Source organism: Lonchura striata, chromosome 4, assembly GCF_050655825.1.
Source record: "Lonchura striata isolate lonStrDom1 chromosome 4, ASM5065582v1, whole genome shotgun sequence".
NCBI classification, from domain to species: Eukaryota; Metazoa; Chordata; class Aves; order Passeriformes; family Estrildidae; genus Lonchura; species Lonchura striata.
Window position 1 is genome coordinate 63,349,919 of NC_140706.1, and position 13,825 is coordinate 63,363,743.

The 13,825-nt window shown below is 43.2% G+C and overlaps 1 protein-coding gene across 13 annotated transcripts in view; it reads right to left on the minus strand.

Moving 5' to 3' along the window:
- The window catches only part of GAB1 (GRB2 associated binding protein 1), a 96,430-nt gene extending 83,766 nt beyond the window's left edge, over positions 1–12,664 (minus strand). For 10 of the 13 annotated variants that reach the window (XR_014954912.1, XR_014954911.1, XM_085578222.1 and 7 more), the window contains exon 1: positions 12,219–12,634. Coding sequence is in view for 11 of the 13 variants with exons in the window: in XM_085578222.1 (XP_085434348.1) it covers positions 12,219–12,290 (72 nt within the window). In the remaining 2 variants the exon portion in view is untranslated. Of the gene's footprint in view, positions 1–10,049; positions 12,080–12,218 lie in introns of those variants that run through there. The other 3 variants (XM_021526507.3, XM_021526504.3, XM_085578216.1) reach the window with 3 other exon arrangements.
- Between the last annotated feature and the right edge of the window lie 1,161 nt (positions 12,665–13,825).

Genomic DNA, 13,825 nt, shown 5'->3' on the forward strand with positions numbered 1-13,825 from the left:
AGAACCAGAGAGGGAAGTGAGAAGGCACAGATGAGCAGGAAGGTACAAGTGCAAGGCTGACAAACAAAAGACTGTATCTTTCCCCTGCTGTCTCCATTTATCAAATTAAGGCCATTTAATAGTTCCACATGCGGTGCAGGAGCTGTAGTGTTCAACATATTGTGAGGCTGGTCTATGATTACTCAAGATGAATTTTCTTCCTAAAGGACAGTAACCAGTAAAAAGAGTTCAAATGCAACAGGACAGGTGGGAAACCTCCATGGGTGTCAGCTGTGTCTTCTCTGTATCATTCTGGAGTCACAGTCAATTCGAAAATAAAATAAAGGATTTTCAAAGCTAAGAAAGATGAGTAATAATGTGAAAAATGAGGATGACACACTTGCAGCTTTTACAAATGTGGCCTAAGATATACAGCAGGCTGATGGAGGCTGACACATGCTCCAAAGTATCCTGTGTTATCTTCTTGCCTTACAGTGAAAGAATCCAAAAAATGAGGAAAGCCTGAGTGTTAGACCAAGCAGTGTTTCTCCCAAGCGACTAGTTAGATGACTCACACCATTGTACCTCAGCACTGTACCTATATGCAAAGGTGTGAGAGAGCCAAGGGGCACCACCAACAGCAGCAAGACTTGAGGCAATCTACTTGCTGCTCTTACTAACTGCAGAAGCTCATCTTTTATGCTCTGCTTTTATCATCTGTTACCATTCACCTGCTCAGCCCTGATTAGCCCAGCAACTCCATCAGTTTGGAAGATTGGAAAGACAAGGAAATCAGCTGGGCACAGAAGCATGCAGTAAGCAGCTTACCCAACCTGTACACACCTGAATTAGCTTCCCAAGCACACTGCCAGAGGGACCCCCTCCACCTTCATAAGCATCATCTCAATGTTTGGAAAGGTGCCAGGAGTAAAAATGTTTGTTTACTGCAGGCAGGAAGAGCTACCTATGATTCAGACATTAGGAAGTGACAGGAAGGACTAAATTATGCAATTTAAAAGTAGAAAAATAAACAAAGTAGTTGCAATGAGAGAAGGAGGAGGAAGAAAGGATGAAGAGACACAAGTTTTGTATCTTTGATCCCGCTTGTGCAGGGCTGAATTCATCATTGCAGCAGGAGGTCCCCATATGATTCCGTCACCTTTTAACCCTCCTAGAGTCCTTAGCCAGGGACTTTCCTCCTCAGTACTAAGAAACATCTGTCCAGCTCAGTCTCCCAGTTGAAAAGGACAGATCAGTCTTCCTTATTCCTTATTTTATTTAAGCAGACTGAGATTTCAGAGAGCATTTCATTTGCCCTCTCTTTAAAAATAAAAACTTCCTGAAGCAAAGGATCAAAAAGCTCATTCTCCAGCCAGCTAAGGCAGTTAGGAACACTCTCCAGCTGTCTGATGCTGGTTGCAGAGACTGTCAGGAAAACCTCTTCCCGTAAGCAGAAGGCAGGAGATGCACCCCAATGGGAATAGCACTGCATTCCCAGCAGTTGTTGGAAACAATCTCAGCAGTGCTGCTTACGACTTTGCATGTCTCATCCACAGTTTCTTAGATCCCAGCAGAAGCTTGAAGTTTATCAAACTGCAGTAATAATCTGCATTATTAACATGCCAATTTCATGCCTAAAACAGCAAACAAGCAGATTTGTATCACAGTGAGTTATGGCTGTACTGTAAGAAAACCCCACCAAAGAATACTCTCAAATTTATGTAATGATAGTGGTGCCTCCATTATATGATCAGTAAAGATCTTCCTGTCATTCTCTTTATAAATCAGACAATAAATTCCTGCTCTTTTTTTTTTCCCCTGGAGCTGCAGAGATTCACAGATCAACAGAGCCATTAGATCAAGGAAAAATTCAAAGGACTGTGAATTAACTTAGCACTGAAGTACACACCATAGCAGAAAACTCTGTAGTTACTTGTCTTTGGACAATATTACCCTGGGATGAAACCAGGGTTAAGTTTCCCAATTTACACTAATGAGTCACTTGTATCCTACTCTTCAGTTTAGATCTTCCCCCTCCCCCATTTCTCCCTTCCCCACACCAAAAGTCCAGAAAAAAAACAAAACAAAACAAGGTTTTATTTTAGTAATGACTGACTCCTAAATGAATAAAAGTGTGTCCTCTCTGCTGACAGACCTTTGGTAGTGAAGAGTAATTTTATTTATTTTTCACAGTGCTGAGAAGCTTATGCAATTTTCCTTCATTTGTGTACACAGACAACTGCATTAGATACGTCATAACTAAGAGCGTGACATGACCTCAGTTTTGAGGGCATTATTTCACACTGAGTAACAAGCCATTAGACTGCAAAACTTGCTCACACAGCATGATGCTAACAATTTCAGCTATAAGTGCATACAAACAGTGAATGGAAATGCACCAGGACATGCAAGACTCAGGAAGATGCACTTACTGACATCCCTACTCTTGCACTTATTAATGTTATCTCCCTTAGCAACGGGGAAGGATTTTGTAAACAACAAGTTTGTCTAAGGGCACCATGAGAGCATCACCCAGTGTAACATGTAATTGAAAGAAAACATTTCTTTAATGAAGAGCACCAAAAGAAATCACAGAATTATGTAACAAGTAACAGATTCAAAAAGAACAAGTTTTTGTCAGTTTGTAGTTTAAATCTCGAAGTTAATAGAGATCACTACTTTCTAGGAAAGCAGAACTGCCAGATGGCATCACACTCACGGCCTACCTCTGACTCTTCCTGCACATCAGCAGAACTAGGAAAAGGCTGGATCACACAAGTGAACCAAAGGAATCAGTTACAACATGATATTTTAGAAGTTTCCTCTTATCACAGCCTAGTGTTCATGTTTAGAGATGGGGGATTCTCTCCAAGCCTACCCAGAATCTCCTGCATTCCCAGTGTGGATGCCACATGGCAGAGCATTCCACTGCCTCATTTGCCCTGGAAAACACCAGCCTCTTCTGTTTCAAGCTACACTCCAAACACTCCTCTCTTTCTCCCTGCCCCCTCTTTTTGTTTAATTAAACAGTGCAAGGACAAATTGTCAATTCACATCAAGTTCATACATTACACTGACATCCTCTTTCTTGGTTGTTTATTGATGAAACAAACACATACCAATCCTTACAACAACCATTAGAAGCATCAAATAATTATCCCCACCATCTCTTTCCTAACAAATTCCTTACTTTTCAGTGTTTGCTGCAAAGAGGCACACTTGCTGTCAGTATTTTACTCTTTTTTTAAGGATGACAGATATGCATATGCATTTTTAAAAACCATAAATGTTTGTTAAATTCTGTATATGGACTTAGGACCAGTTTCAAAAAGCTTTCCTTATAAAGCAGCAATTCTCCCTGCACCATCCCAAAACCAGGTGCAGCTTCTTCACTACATCTGATCCTGTTTATGAATCTACATGGAAACACTAGCATCAGAAAACTGTAACAGAAATATGCATTAAGTGTGAATGGGAATGTTTGTCTAACACATTACCTGACTCAGTGCAGTTATTCTTCATACAAAGGGAAAATGACAAACTGACACATAACATTAAGAATGGCTTTTTTTTTTTTAGAAATGGGTAGCATTCTATTTTGAAACTCAAAATCCACTTTTTATCTGATATAATTTGTGTATTAACCCTTTTAATACCCCTCCCCAAAGCCCTGCAATTCTTCTGTATTGATTGCATAAAAAGGTCATTTGAACTGTTTGAAAAGCTTCCTGTATTATTCCATATCCCAAATCTAATCCAGTGAACTCCTACTGTCAGAAATAAACACCTACAGAGGATTTAGTTTGCTTTTAAATCCCAAACCTCAGACAATGTAGAAAAATAAACCAAAGTCTAATTTTGTGTTGTTTTTCTTCTTCCCCCATTTTGCTTTGAGGCAGAAAACTGAAGAGCCTGGTGGTGGCTGTAGCCCCCAGAGAGAGGAGCCTGCTGGCCTTCTCCACTGAAACCCATCGCATTCCTCCCAGGGTGGAGACTGGTTACCCAGGAAAAAGGAGGGAGCACTTCTGCCATCACCCTGCCCCAAGGCTGACTGTGCTGGGAAGAGGGTGGGGAAGCAGATTTATTTTGCGACAGCCACTATCTCCACTGCTATGAAGGGTTTATCTAGCATTGTGTTTTCACTTACAAAGCAGCAGAACAACCCACGTGTCACCAGTGAGATGGCTGGAAAACTCGTGTTGGGAACAGACAAAGGGGCGAGGTTGCTTTTCTCCTGGTAGGCAAGGTTATCCCAGTGCCTGGCCACCATCCTCAGCACCAGGTGCAGCCACTGGCCTGAGAGCACCCCCCCAACCAAGGTTTCTCATCTGAGCTAGCCAGCCTGTGGCAGAAGGCAAAAATTACCTCCTTTTAAAAGACACAGAGAGGGAAAAGCTTTTTTCTGGCTTCCTAGAAATTCTCAGTCAAAAGAACAAGAACAGCTCCTGAAAAAGAGTAATTGTTATTAAATCAGTCTGCCAAGAAATTGCTGTACAAAATAAAAAGGAGCAAAAGCTTTTCATTTAATTCACTACTTGATGTGGAGCCTAAACTTGGCTGTGTGAAGGGAGAGGCTGGATCTTGGCACAGCTTCCTAGCTGAAGTATCACCTCTTTCTCCAGGTATGTTTTTAAACAGAATTATTTGCATTATGCAGAGATATTATATTTAATAATACACAAGCCTTATAAAGCTATGGACATAGCTACCTGACCTTTTTAATTACATGCTGCTGTGCCACCAGTTCCAAGAGAGACAACTCCAAATACTCCATTTGCCATTTACCCCAAATAACTGCCATTTACCAAGAAAAGAAAAGGAAGAAAAATATGTCACCATAACCTCAGGGAGTTTAATCATAGAGTTGTAATTTTAGGCAAAAAAAAACAATTAGATTTGTTCCTTCTCAGTTGAAAAACAAAAACATACCAAGAAAAAGATGGTTAGAGAGTTCAACAGCTAATTCAGTCTGTTTCATTCAAAAAGTTACCTTGTAAACATTTCCTCACTGGATACTACTAGGGAGACAGTCATATATTACATAACATAAGAGTACTTTTTACAACTAAAAGCACTGTGGCATGTTTTAAAGAGTTTCAAAAGTTCATAATGAGAAACAAAACCTTTGTCAACAGCTAGTAGCAAACACAACTACAAAACACATACTACGTAACCTTTTATTGGAAGCCAGAAGTGCTTTTCTTTAAAAATAAAAAGTCCGCAAATACACCTAGCATATTGCACTGAACAATACTTACAAAGCTAACATGATTTGTGTAACTGCATGAACATTATTCCTAAAGCAAATAAGCAAGAGAATTCATAAAAGAACCAATGTAAAAGCATAATCAATAATTGATAAAGAGGGACTTGAAAATAAACAGTATATTATTGCAGCTGGGAGATGGCAGAATCTTCCCTCCACCCTTCTAAAAAAAAAAAAAAAAAGGAAAGGAAAAAAGAAAGAAATACATAGCATTCCTTTAGAGCTAGTTGTTTGTACATATAAGGAGCTGAATTCACATTAGAGTCCCTAAAATAGCAGCAAATTACTGTACTGTAGTACAATATTCACCTGTACACAACACTTACCTGCCTTGACAAGATTATCCCTTTCTGTATGATCTTTCTGCATGCCTTGCTCAAGTAATTTGCAAGACATAAGGTCTGTCCCTCCTAATGAAATACTGCAATTAAATTGCAACAGTTGAACTTGCTTCTATTGGCAATAAAATGATTACTCACTGAAGCACATTAAGGTAATTCTGAAAAGGTCTCAAGAAGTCTGTCACTGCAACACTGCAAAAGCGAGAATAAAAAAATAAGGAGGTGAATCTTAGCTCTGTGTCAAAACAAAACTTGCACCTCATCAGTTGTACTCCTCTTCTTGATTTAGGAAAACATTTCACTCAATACAGTTCAGTGGCATCTACTTTTAGACTAGGAAAAGATGAAAGAAGGACTAAAGAAGTGTAAGATACCCAAGCCAGAGTCACCTACAACCCACAGGTTTATCCTCTTCCTTAAATTTACTCTGTTTTGAATAACTGATGTTCCTTTCACTTTTTTTGCCAACAGTTCTATCAAAGTCATCAGTAAAATTTAGTGGGGAGTAAATGTTTTCTAAATATCTGTAGAAGAGTGCATTTGATTCTAATAATGTGATTCAAAAGTTATGTCAAAAAAGACAAAAATAAAACATGCCTCAGAAGTGACCACTGTTCCAACATTTTTAAAACTTAAAGAGGGAGAGAAAAGAACACTAGAAACAGTTCTGTGTATCACTTTCTTCTCCCTCTAAATAAGGGATTGTTGAATACCAAGAATTACCTCTCAGCTGAAAGAGTTACCTGCTCTACCAAAGGTTTCCAGAATTGATGCTCATTTTGAGTCAAGGTCTATACTTTTTTAAGATAAACTGTCCAATAAAACATTCTTTTCTCAATTTATCCAATTGACATTTCACACAGCTGTTCTGGGCTGATAATTGACTAAAAGGCATGCAAATCAAGCTCATATGTGTATAAATGGAAATTAAAATAATGTTATTTCATTATTTCCTCTGCTAAGTATATATGTTACTCATACTTAATTTCAATACTGCAAGACTCTGTGCACACATGGAGGAGCAGCCACTGTACAGCATCAAGAAAATAGCAGACAGTGATTTGTTTTTCTACTTCCTCTCCCTGCTCTCTCTTAGTTTCTCACTGAACTGTAATCCCCTGTGATTAGCTGCACCAAATCTCATTAACAGACTTATCAAAACACAGAAGCAATACTGAAAAGGTATCCATAAATTGTTATACATCCAATTGAGAACCACCTTCAATATCATGAAAAGTCAGAATTTTATTGTTCCTTCATTTCTCAGCTACTGTGTTCTCAAATTAGGAGTAATTATTTCACAGATGTTAGGAAAACTTTTTCACATCATTTAACATATTTAGAATATCTGGCTTATTTTATATATCCAGCAGTTCACCTGCACTTCAAGAGGAGCAGAACAATTTCTGTTAATTAGGTCTCCAATTTTCCTATCTACACCAAGGAAAAAAAAAATGCATTCAAGTGGTTCAAGTACCATCTCACCCCCCAAGCTCAGAAATGCTCAAATTAATAGTATGGTAAACTACATAAAAATTAAAATAACTAGCCGAAGATAATCTTACTATGCACATATTAGACTTCTTAATCTGTTTTATATGCTGGTACCTGCTCTTACTCTCTGCAATCATCCTCTGGGAGTTAATTCAGAGCATGCACCACAGGTCAGTCACTAAGAGTGCTGCAGCTTGGGCAGCAAAGTCAACACCAGCTGCTGATGTCCTATCAAAGATGATAAATACTTGTATGATGAATTCCATGCTCCTCAAGTGAGCCTTACACCCCAACAGCTCACTCAGGATGTAGCTATAGCCCTAAAGTCATACTCAAGATCGTATCAGCATCTTCAACTGGCACCCAAAACAATGTAACTTATAATCCACAAAAACACTGTGTTTAGTCATGCCTTCAACTTCATCATTTAGGGTTTACTAACCCATGTTTGAAAGGATCAAAAGTGGAACTGCTGTTTTCTGACCAGTGCACAGCAAAAGGGGAGGGTTAAACTTCCTTCCAGAAGGAAGGTTTCCTGCCTGAACACCAATCTCTGTGAGTTCTTCAGCAACTTCTTGAGTAGCACAAGCACAATCAAGTTCAGAATACAAAAGATGTCACATAATGTTTCTTGATAATACTTATCTCTCTTGAGTTAACTTGACCCTGTTCCATGGGGACAGCACTGAATGATGTCAGACAAGCTCATCTTAGTTTGGCTTGTTTTTTCCTGTAAACCAACCAGCTTCATGAATTTGCTCATTATGCTGATGAAAGATCACAAATAAAAGCCTAACACAAACAGGTGTCTTCCAGATAAAAGGGCTTTGGTCAGGCACTGCAGCTTTTACCAAATTACAACTAACCTGATAAATATAACATTTCTTAAAATCCTTACATATCTTAGCATGTTTAACTATTACCAAAAACAGAAGATGCACCTATGTGACTAGTGGCAAAGAGTAACTACCAAACAAAAAAACAGCAAAATATTCCACTTCTGTACCTATGCTGTCTGAGCCTCTAGTGCAAACATCAATAACAATTAAGCATTTTAATAATCTGGCATTTCTTTAGTCACTGTCTACAACTGAAAAGATTAGAAAGTAAGAGGATGTTATTGTAGCATACCAGTGCCTCTTACAACCTAGGGAAATCAAGGGTGATCAAGGCCATTTCTCTTTTTTAAACTCATTTCTTTAAAATAACTAAATGAACTGTCAGTAGGAATAGTCAAATAACCACAGGATTTTTAGCCACACTTACATAAAAATTAAGGTTTCTTACTTTACTTTCAAAAATCATCTTCTGAACTGTAAGAAGAATGGGGAAGCCTATTAGATACAGAAAATCGGAACCAATTTATCCCAAAGTGCTTAGTCTACACAGTATGTTTGATGGAGTTTTACCTTTTATCTAATAAAACCTATTTCTAAGTAGAACATATTAGAATGACAGAACAGGTAGGACTGGAAGGGTCCTGTGGAGATCATCCAGTCCAAACCCCTGCCTAGGCAGGGTCACCTGCAGCAGGTGACACAGGAACATGTCCAGGTGGGGCTGGAATGTCTCCAGAGAGGGAGAGTCCACAACCTCCGTGGGCAGCCTGTTCCAGTGCTCTGCCACCCTCAATGCAAAGAAGTTCTTCCTCATGTTAAGGTGACACTTCTTGTGTTTTTAGTTTATGGCCATTGCTCCTCATCCTGTCACTGAGCACCACCAAAAAGAGTCTGGCATCAACCTCTTGGCCCCAGACTTTGAGATATTTATATGCACTGGTGAGATTCCCTCAGAATACTGGGAATTATTATACTACATCAGTAGACTTCCAACCATCATTGCTAACATTCTTTCTAATTTAATGCACATCCAGGTGTCCTACTGAGTACTAGCCTACCCCAGACAAGAGCATAGTTATTCTAGGAGACAATTTAAGACTTACTCTTATTTCTTCAAGTTTTTCTTTCTTGCTTTACCAAGGACAGATGTGTCTACATATCTGGTGGTTTCCTAGCATAATGGTAGTAAAAAACCTCTGTGCTGCCACCACAAAGCATCAGCTATTTTAACTGGCACATATACAGCAGAACTGCAATGCAGCAGAAAACCACGAAGCTAAGGTTTACTATCACATTTTAGCGGACAGATGGGGAGAAAGGGGCTTTCCAACAACATTTTTTAAAAATAAAAGAACAGAAAAATCACAGCAAGTTAAAGTGATCACATCAACGTTTGCAAATTTTAAGGCAATGGAACAAGGGAAGAAAAAAAACCATATAAGAAAATAGCAGAAGCTGCGAAATTCAGCAGTCCTCCATCTCTCTGCACAAACAAGTTATTTCATGTACTTGTGAAACCAGAGCACAGGCTGTGGAGAGCTGTGCAGGATTTATCCCCAACTCCCTTTTTCTTCTCCTCTGCTAAATCCACATCTTGACCTACCAACAGCACTAAAAGTTAGTTGTACTTTCCTCAGAGATGTGCTGCTGGAAACAACCAGTCTATTACCTCCAACTGTTCTGAACAGCAGCTCCAGGGAACTGACAGCAGGTGCCAATGGTTGTCAGAACATTAGTTCCGTAACAAAACCACATGAACAAGGCATGAGAACAGAACTCCTAAGAGAAGAAACAGACATTCATGGCATTAAGGCATACACTCAAGGAAATCTGGAATACCACCTGCAGGACAGGGCTGGTTGGAGGGTTTTTACTTTTTTAGCCTCGAAATGAGTATAAGCTAGCTTTAATACCTCATCCAACAGTTTCAAACTAAAAATCAAAGTCCCTGTGAAACCTATGTCTGTATATTAGCTTCAAAGTGCTCCTTTTCACCCTTTCTAGGAACTAAACCATATTTAACAACAATATCAGACTTTTTATCTCCATTTCCAGATGGTAACCTGGGTTCGCCCCAACATTTGCATGCAAAACTTAATAGAGCACGAAGTTACAATTTTCCATATATACCTGTGAAAAGTATGCGTTGCAGAAAAGCAGTTTCCTGTTGAAATCGCTTTCCCATCTTTTCATCTGGTGCAGCCCCTTGAAATACTACCACCATAAAACATGGCTTTGGAAAAGGCAGCTCTCTGCTGTGCCTTCACTTAAGCATAGAATTACAGGGAGCACAAGCCAACTCTCCAGCCAGTGCACTCAGCTGGAGTTCATTGTCTTAAATACATCAACTTATTGTTTGCTCCAAGACGGCTACCATAACGTCAAGGTCACTTTTAGGTCTTTGAAGGGAGTGTCAGCCTTCAGCCTGCAACAGAGCAGGCACTACAGACAAACAGGAGGAATTTTACTTTAAGCCCTTCTCTAAGTGGTATCTTTCTTTCACACAAGCAGAAAAGAGTCAAAAATAACGTGTAGGATTTAAACTTATGATCTTATGGCCTACAATGCATGCTAATGTTGAACCAAATCACGCTAAGGTAAGCTTGCCGTATTATCATCCTGATAGTCTGCCTACTCAAAAAGCAGATCCCCCTTTCAAATGAAAATTAAGGAATTACCTCTTTAGGACAGGGAACCACTTGACCAGTGCTGTAGTCGGGGTTTTCCCCTCAAAGGTTCTTGTGTAATTCCAGTATAGAAATGGAGCTATAAATACACTGAAAGGGCAGCTACATGGAAAAAAGTTGGCATATTATGAGACTGATTAATGAGATTGATTTAGGAGGGCAAACTCTGTCCATTTACACACAGCACCCTTCACAGGATTTAGAGTTTGAGTGGAAAATTTATTAGAAGTCTTTAAAAACATGAATACTGCTCTTAATTCCTCCACACTGGTGAAGAGGTATCCTGTGAATACACACACAGACATAGAGAATTGGCCAAAAAAGCAGTCCATTCAGCGGGGAAGCAGAACCCTGCTATGTCTCATCAGGATGTTCTCTTTCCTTTACACAAAGAGGATTTCTGACATTGGGAACCAGAGAATGGGCTACCCCAAATATTGTTTATTAATTTAAATAGGGACTCATTTCACAGATTTCCTGGCATTTAAAAAAACCTGCCCAAAACAGTTCTTCAAGAAGAGACTGCTAATCGCTAACAGACAAAAATAACACAGTCACGCTAAGATCTGTATTCACAGATTCTCAAATAAATCTGAAGCTTTAGCTGCTTAAAAAAGATAAACACTGGAGGGCGGAGGGAGGGAATGAAGGCGAAGGAAGAAAAGAGTTTAAAAAAAAGGCCCAACATTTTGTCCCGATTACACAGATGCCGCGAAACAAGCCGGGTGCCAATGGGAAAGGGCTCAGCCAGCAGCGATGACTCCTGGCATCACCCATCCTTCCTTCCTACGTGACCTGACAGCCTCCCCGGCGGCCCCGCAGCTCCGCTGTGCCCTGTCATGGAATCTGCCCGCTCAGCAAACGCGCTCCATTTTCCCGTCCGCTCCGCCGGAGCCCCTGCGAGCGCAGCCACTACCGAGCAACAGCGGCAACAACTTCGAGAGAGACACGGGCGCTTCTCTCACAACTGCCTCCTCTTTTTTCTTCCCGGTGCGCAGAGCGAGAGCGGAGCTCCCCCCGCCCCAGCCAGACCGCTTCCGAGGCATCCCCGGCTCCAGCCCGGGGTGCAATCCCGCCGGGAGCGGCGCGGAACCGGGGCAGCCCCCGCCCTCCCTGGGATCGGGCACCAGCCCCGGGACGGCAAGTGTTTACATTTAAAAATACATATATACCGAGGTCGGACTCGGAGGGAAGAGGGGGAAAACTCCGCCCTCTCCCGACTCCCTCGGAAAGGCGATAAAAACTGGGCTGAAACATCTGACCGCTCAGCTCTCCTTTTTTAAGGAGAAAAGAAAAGAAAAAAGAAAAGAAAAGAAAAGAAAAGAAAAGAAAAGAAAAGAAAAGAAAAGAAAAGAAAAGAAAAGAAAAGAAAAGAAAAGAAAAAGCGCTGGGAAAGCGGCAGGGACGTGGCGTGCAGAAGCGCCGGCTGGAACGGGGAGGCGGAGGGGAGGGCGGCTCGCCCGGGCCCGGCCGGGAGGGACCGCGCGGGGAGGCCGGGCCGGGCCGGCGGGAGCGGGAGGCGAGCGCGGAATTCCGGCGGGAGAGAAGCGGGGCAGGGAGGAAGGGAGGGAGCAAGGGGGAGGGCGGCCCGCGAGTGGGAGAGGGCACTCACGTAGCGTTTCAACTTCTTCTCCGGCGGGGACTTTCGGAGCCAGCCCGAGCAGACCACCTCCCCGCCGCTCATGGCTGCGCCGCTGCCCGCCGGGGCGCTCCCTCCGCCTCCCGCTCCTTCTCTTCCTCGAGCAGCGGGCGCGGGGAGCCCCGATCGGCGGCGGCAGCACCGCGCCTGGCCTGGCCTCCCGGGGCGAGGGGCGGGACGGGGCGCAGGGTGTGTGTGTCTGTCTGTCTCTCTCGCACAACAGCCCGCCGGAGGGGAGCGGGGCGGCGAGCGGGGCTGAGGCGGGAGGGTCCTCCCTGCCTTCTCCTGCTCGCCGCCGCCGAGTTACACGGACATCGAGAGAGACGACAGGGGCGGCCGCCGCCCCGCCGCAACTTCGGCGTCCCGGGGCAGGATCCAGGATCCAGCCACCGCCCCGCGCCGGTGGCGCCTCCCCCGTGCCACCGGGACCCTCCCGCTGGGCAGGGCCGCTGGGGGCTTCGCTCCCGCCCGCCCGCCCCTCCGAGCTCAGCGCCGGCCGCCGCGGCTCCCTGCTCGCTCCTTCTTCCTCCTCCCCCTGCGCCGGGAGGAGGGGATCGGCAGCACGCCTGCCGTCCCTTCCTCGCCTTCCCTTCCGCGGGGAGGGGTCTTGTCCCGAGGCTGGGGCCGTGGCCCGGAGCCGGTCCGCTTCCCTGCCGGCCAGCGGGGGAAGGCTTTTCCCTGGAATTCACGGCGCCGCGTCCCCCCCGAGCCCCCTTTCTCCCGGCGCCGAGCGGCGGTGCCGCCCCGCCTGCCCCCGCCCGGCGCCGCCCCGAGCGCCGCGGCTCCCCCTCGGAATTCCGCCGGAGCCCTTTCAAACAACAAGGGCTGGGAAGCAGGGAGGCAGGCAGGGAGGGACGGCCGGCCGACGCTTCCAGCGGGATCCTGGGAGCTGTAGTCGGCACCCGGCGAGAACTGCGGCGGCGCGGCCGGGAGCGGAGGGGACGCGGCCGAGGGACTGGCTCGGTCCCTGCGGGGAAAACAAATGAAAACACCAAGCAAGCAAAGAAACAAAACCCAACCTAAAGATCCCTATTAAAACTGCATTAAAAATAGCGCGGCCTAAGTAAATTTCTCATAGCAAGTCTGAAACTGCCATAACAAAAAAAGGAAAAAAAATAATCCTTAATTGTCCAGGTCGTTCACCAGCTCTGCTGTGAATGCTCTCTGTCTTTTCCACTCTGTCAGAAAAGGGTTAAATAAGTAATAACAAATACATTAATAAATATAATCAATAAATAATATATTATTAAATAAAGAAAAATAATAGTACACTTTTAACGAAAATAATTTTTGAACAAATTTTTTTCAGATTACTAAATGGCAGGTTGTGGAATGGGATCGCGGCTTTGTTGTCTAGTCCCAGTGAAGTTTCACTGCAGAGAAATAGTCCCCCTAGTGTGCCTTGGCTGAAGGGAGCCCGATGATGCTACAATTCATCTAGGTATAAGTGTATTTAAAAGTTACAAAGCAGTGGTTGTAGCATATAGGAGCATTCAAAGAAATAACAGGAAAAAATAAAGGAGAAAGGCTGAGGTGTTAAAATCTGTGCATCAATTCCAACATAAATCTTGTCATGATAA